Source organism: Tursiops truncatus, chromosome 17, assembly GCF_011762595.2.
Source record: "Tursiops truncatus isolate mTurTru1 chromosome 17, mTurTru1.mat.Y, whole genome shotgun sequence".
In the NCBI taxonomy this organism is placed as follows: domain Eukaryota; kingdom Metazoa; phylum Chordata; class Mammalia; order Artiodactyla; family Delphinidae; genus Tursiops; species Tursiops truncatus.
Genome location: NC_047050.1, coordinates 58,605,484 through 58,611,483, shown reverse-complemented (window position 1 = coordinate 58,611,483; position 6,000 = coordinate 58,605,484). Strand labels below are relative to the sequence as shown.

The 6,000-nt window shown below is 49.2% G+C and overlaps 1 protein-coding gene across 3 annotated transcripts in view; it reads left to right on the top strand.

Annotated features, from left to right (window-relative positions):
• The first annotated feature begins 607 nt into the window (after positions 1–607).
• SAMD12 (sterile alpha motif domain containing 12) overlaps positions 608–6,000 on the top strand; it is a 416,177-nt gene continuing 410,784 nt past the window's right edge. The window contains exon 1 of one of the 3 annotated variants that reach the window (XM_073794680.1): positions 608–763. In XM_073794680.1, coding sequence (XP_073650781.1) covers positions 751–763 — 13 coding nt within the window. In that variant the 5' untranslated portion in view covers positions 608–750. The other 2 variants (XM_073794679.1, XM_019932092.3) reach the window with 2 other exon arrangements.

Here is a 6,000-nt window from a genome sequence, read left to right as displayed (position 1 = left end):
TTTAGGCCATCCCCCATGCCTACGCGAAGTGTTTAGCCACCTGAATCACCTGGAGGATCAGAATACAGCTGTATCACCTCGCAAGATTCTCCCTAACCCACTTCCCAGGTCTCAGAGGAACAAGTTTCAACCGCACCCTGTGCAGCGGCTCTCTGGCCCAGGCGGAAAAACAGAGCCGGCCGGCGGCTCTGCTCCCCTCACTAACTGGGTGGCCAAGGAGGCCAGTGACAAGCCCAGAAGGTCACACCACAAACCCCGCCGCCTCCTGCCTCCCGCACGAGCCCTGCCAGGTGCTTACCCACTTCTAATCAACAGGGAAGAGCTCAATCACGGGTCTCAGCTCCCGGCGCGGAACGAAATCCAGCGCACGGCATCTTGGGAAATGTAGTCCCCGCTACCTCCCAGGGTCCCCGGGTCTACTCACGAGACCCCCCGCCCCGCCAAGAGGGATTTCTCTGCCTGGGCCCGATGAAGCCGGCGATGCCATCCCAGTGTGGAGGCGGGGCCGTGCCCTTCTCAGGACTCGGGGTGCTCTCCTGGGTCTGAGGAAAGAGATGGAACTACAATTCCCAGGCTGCTCTGCGCCGAGCCGGGAGCCGCCAGCCTCGCTTTGCGTGACCGCGGCAGGTTGGTCCTGGAGCAGATGAGCGCAGAATATTTAGGCGAAAGCGCGAGGCGGGAGGGGAGCGCGGGGCAGGAGGAGTATCTCGGCCCAGAAAATTATGCATGCGTTAGGGAAGCTCTGAGAGAATGGCTGTGGAAGGTAAGGGACGCTTGGGCATTTTAAGCCCCCTCTTAACCCGCGCACCTCGATACACACATCCCCGATGAAGCTTGGGGAAGCTTGGGGAGGAGAGGAAAGTGGGTGGTGGCAAGCGGGCCCTTTCCTCTTACACCTCTTGGCACTCACCTGAGCCACGGAGAGCCAGTAGGTGCTTTATTCAGTTACTTTGGAAAGACAGGTAGATGCGCAGCACTCTCGGGTTGGAGGCGAAGAGTGTCCCTAATGCGAAATGATGTGCTGGATATGGGGGAAAAGCCTGAGAGAGCGCTTGGAGGTCTCAGCCCCGAGGTGCCCTTTTCGCTGCCGCATCCCGCCAGGGCCGGCTCGGTGACCTCGAGGTTGAGGATGCTCACTTTGGCCTCCACACATGGGAGAGGACCCTCGCCAGGTGCGTCATCGGGAAGCATGGACTGCTGTTGGGTCGAGGGCCCCTCGTCGTGTGTACGCAGCAGCGATAGCAGCAGATGTACCCAGAGGGTGGAGGTGTCCCGACACCTGTCTCTTTATACAACCCTCCCGAGGTTAGCAAAGTTTATAGAAACGAAATGGAATCAGCCAGGAATAAGGACAGCCAGCCTCTTACATTGGGGTGAATCCTTTTCTTTGAAGCCCACCTTCTGCTTTCCTCCTATAATTTTGGCCTTTGGCTTTGCAGTTTGGGCTCTATGATGTTGCCACCTTTGAACTGCCTGGTTGAAAGCAGGGACAGGCGGTTTGTGTGGGATCCCAAGTTTTCATTTCAGATGCTCTCACCTTGGAAGACTGGCTTTCTTGTTGAGGGTAGTTTCTGGGGGAAAAATATGTGGGCCAGACGTGTTTGTGATGTCAAACGAGCAGTCACACTGTGCCTGAATGATAAATTGAAATGATCATGGGACTAAAGGGGAGTGTAAGTTCATTTACAGAATTATGGCTTCTGAGTGTGGCTCAGGTCAGAGGGGAAGTTGGTGTTGGAAAAAGAGGGCATGCCTGCCAGCTGCAGCAGACTCCTTGCCAAGGGGAAGTGAGCCTGTTCCTTGGAGGCTGAAAGCAAGAAGGAGCCACAAGGGTTTGCTGGCGTCCCCCTCCCCTACCCACCCCAGGTGAGAGCAACTGAACTAATCTGACTCTTGCTCTCTTTGTAATTACTTAACAACTTGAAGTGGCAATAACCCAGCTCTTGTGGTCAGCACCCATTAACTCAGGAAACTGTCTCAGGTTCAGAGATCCCAAGCTGGGCACTTCTATCCACCTATCTACCTACCTTTACTGTTCTTATATATTTGGCTTTTAAGTTTATACATATATATATATATAAATCTATATACACCTATATAAATCTCATATATATGGCTTTGAAAAAAACAAATAACCAGAGTTTTCTGTGCAAATGTAATAATAGGGTGAGAATCTGGCTTTTTGCATTGTTACGGTTGATGGTAACTGAGACAAGACTTTAGATGAAAAAAAACACAAGATAAAGTTCATTCTGAGCTTGAGGCTAAGGGCAAGTTGTTGACCTACTGGCACCTCTCTACCTCACCCCTCAGATGACATTATCTCTTCTCTTCCTCACTCTTCTGTGTCCTCAAGTGAAGGGCACTCCCACTGGGTTCCAGTCCATGATGTACTTGAAAGCAATTTCCTGCTCGCTGGAAGAAGTAGAATTAGTCATATATCTTGTCTGATGGGTTATTATACCAGCGAAGCCAGACCTTACGAAAACAAAGGCTTTGAAAGGAAGTATGCCTGGACTGTGGAGAGCTTATTTTATTTTCTATTGACTTGTTTGGTTAAAGTGCCTGTCTAGTAAACAGGAGATCCTGAGTTTGAATCACAATGAGGCCTCAACTTGAAGAATAAAGGGAATATTTTAAACTTTGACTGCAAATATTCCTATCTCTGGTCTTTACAAAGGCAGCTTTCTTGGTTTGAACTTGGCCCTTCCTAGCTACTCTCGTTTGGTCTTTCAAGGCTCAGGGAAAACTTCAGCTCCTCTGGGAACCTGTCTCAACCCTCCCTTCCCTCTGCCTTCTGAGTGCTCTGCCCAGTCTGTGGGAGGTGCCTCCTGCATTGTCTCCTCAGCACCTGTGCTTACATTTTTTTTTTTTTTTTGCGGTACGTGGGCCTCTCACTGGTGTGGCCTCTCCCGTTGCGGAGCACAGGCTCTGGACGCACAGGCTCAGCGGCCATGGCTCACGGGCCCAGCCGCTCCACAGCATGTGGGATCTTCCCAGACCGGGGCACGAGCCCGTGTCCCCTGCATCGGCAGGCGGACTCTCAACCACTGCACCACCAGGGAAGCCCCTGTGCTTACATTTAACACTTGCCGTACTTCATGTCTCTCACTAGACTCTAAGACTACAGCCCCTGGGGAGTGGGGACCATGTACTCTTTGAATTTATACTCCCAGGCAATAGTACGCTACCTGACCCATGACTGGTACTCAATAAATGCCCATGAAATGCATGGGAAATAAATCCATGGAGCCTTTGTAACTGACTCCATACGGGTGCATGGGGCTTTCTTAGGAGCCCAAATGCCATAAAATAAGGAACTTTTGAGAGGTTTGACGGCAGTGGCTCTCACCTGAGGAGGGACATTGTCCTCCTAGGGCATGTTTGAGATATGCAGGGGCTGGTATTGATATTTTATGCCCATGGGCCAAGGATGTCCTAAGTGTCCTATAGTGCATGGCTGTCTCATACAAAATTCCCAACCCAAAACCAAGGAACAACCAGTTTCCCCAAGCTCACTGAGAAACACTGATTTAGAGAATAAGGAATATTGCCAGAGGAAATGGAATAGGACATATAATACATGTTGCTTAACATCTGAGGTTTAGTTTCTGCATCTGGAAAACATGGGCACACTACTGTTGAGGTCCCACTAAAGTTGTGAAGATTAAATAAAGGAAAGGGCTTATTAAGAGTGGCTAGGACATGGATTCTCAGTAAATATTACTTGCACTCCCTCCCATACTTCTCCTATAAAAAAAAAGCGGTACTGTTTGGAACCTGTTTTGTATCCTGAACTTTCACTTACTCATGCCAGTCTTTGTAATTAGTAGCAAATTAGAAGTTTTTTTTGTTTTGTTTTTCTTACAATGTGTAACCTGTTTTCTTAAGTAAGCTTGAACTTGTAAAAGTGTTAAGAGCAAGTAGGGGGCTCATTCATTTTGCTAAACTTGTAACTTGGAGTTATTTTATGGCTACCTTGGGTTAGGCTTTCTTTGAATTAATTACAGCATCCTATGTCTACTCCCTAATCTGGTTGTGACCCAAGCCTTACATTTATGGGCAGCTTAAAGCTGTGCTTTCCAGCCACAGACCACGTTATGGTCTGCATTCCGATTGGGATTGTATTGGCATCCATTGTCTTAAAAAAAGATTATAAGAAATTACTGCAAATAGCTGGAGAACTAGGACCTCTAGAAAGGAGGTAGCCTGTAGAAACCGAGAGTAATCCCTTCTCCGTGGACAGATTGCGTAGACAGTTGTCTTCATTGAGGCGCTGTTTTCTAATATTAATGGGTTGAAGGGAGAGGAAAAAAGTGGATTCATCAGGCATAGTACCGTATTCACCTCTGTGGATTCATCAGGCATAGTACCGTATTCACCTCTGTATTCCAAGATTGGTGTCTGGCACTTATTTGGACCTCAGTAATTGTTTCATGAGTGAAGTATAAATGCCCCAGAGCAAGAGAAGGCTTTTCCTATTCCTGGGCCACATTTCATCTCCTCCTTGCTTCATCCTCAGCTGTATAAGAAAATGGAGTGGATAAATTTTGTACGTAGTGTTTCTATTCCAGATCTAATAGAATAATAGCTCCTCTTCCATGGCAGAAAGACGAGTCCCAATATTCACCACCCTCCAGAAAGATTTCCAGTTGTAGGCTATGTGCTCTGAATGACTTTGGGCTAAGGCATCCACATTTTACATCCAAAGTGAACAAACTGACTCATCAGATGGCCTCTGATTAGTCATTCAGTGCTCAGGTTCTATAGTTTTTCTCCTGTAAAAGAGTAACGAAACTTCCCATCACCAAAATATTGTAAGGATAAGTAATCATAGCAGCGGCTGGGGAAAAAAGGGAAAACAAGATACCTCGGAACCTCGTGGCAAAGAGAAGCAGTCGCAAATGATGACTTTGTACCCTGCTGGCATTCGGAACTGAGTCACAATCGCAGAGGGGGATAAAGACATCATCTTGATTACAAGGGTGCAGGGGTTATTCTTCCTGACTTTGGGCCGGATGGTAAAGTGGGTTTGCTACTACTGCACCCCAGCAGCGAGCTTACCCCTCACAGGACCGCCTGCCTCTGTAACACTGGCAGCCTGGACAGCAGAGAGAAGATGGGCTCCTGCAGCAGGCATCTGGGACCCAGAGGGAGAGAGCCCCCAACTCCGGATGCATTGTTCCCTTTCACAGGCTTTCACGTCACCACTTGTCTTCTCCTCCTCGCCAGAGGAGAGCCCATAGAGGGCGGAGAGGGACCAGCAGTGCCATTCTCTTGGACTGCCCCTGTGACACGGGAAGTAAGGAGGACGGTGGCTCTCCTGGTACTAGCCTGCCTCCAGTTTTTCCTAACTGCGTTTCCATGTTGAGAACAAGGTTTACGTGCAGTTCTGCTTGGTGGTGCTTTCTGAGGACAGGCATGGTGCCTTACGCCTGGCCCATGGTAGACTCCGTGTGAGGTTTGTTAAACGAATCAGTGAATGAATGGCAGACTGAATGAATGAATGGGTAGGCTAATGAGTGCATCTGATTTCTGTGGTAGCCCCTATACACGCCCCCCAAGAAGAACTCCCCGCTGCGTTCACTTGCAGAGTGCTTGTAAAAGCAGCGCGACTGTCAACACGCTTCCCTCTCAGCTCCGTGCGGCATCCCGGTGTTAGTGTTCAACTACCTGCTACTCGATTCTCTTTCATTTCACTTTTCACCAAGGGTCTTTTATTCTTTTTTTCTAATATTTGTTTTGTTCCCTAGCCCACGGGATCTGACTGTCCTGCGGCAGCAGCTTGTATCCATCACTCTATTTTAGGACGTGAGAGTGGTGACCATGAAGGCTTCGCTGAAAACTTCCATCCAGTGACTGTGCGTGAGGGTGAGGTGGGGTCCCAAGCCCTGCTTCTGCACTTGCTGCGGCAGGAGTTCCTGCCACTCCCAGCTCTTCTCCGTGACCTCTAACTGGTTCAGACAGGGCTTCAGTCTAATCCTGCTGTTACCTGGCCGC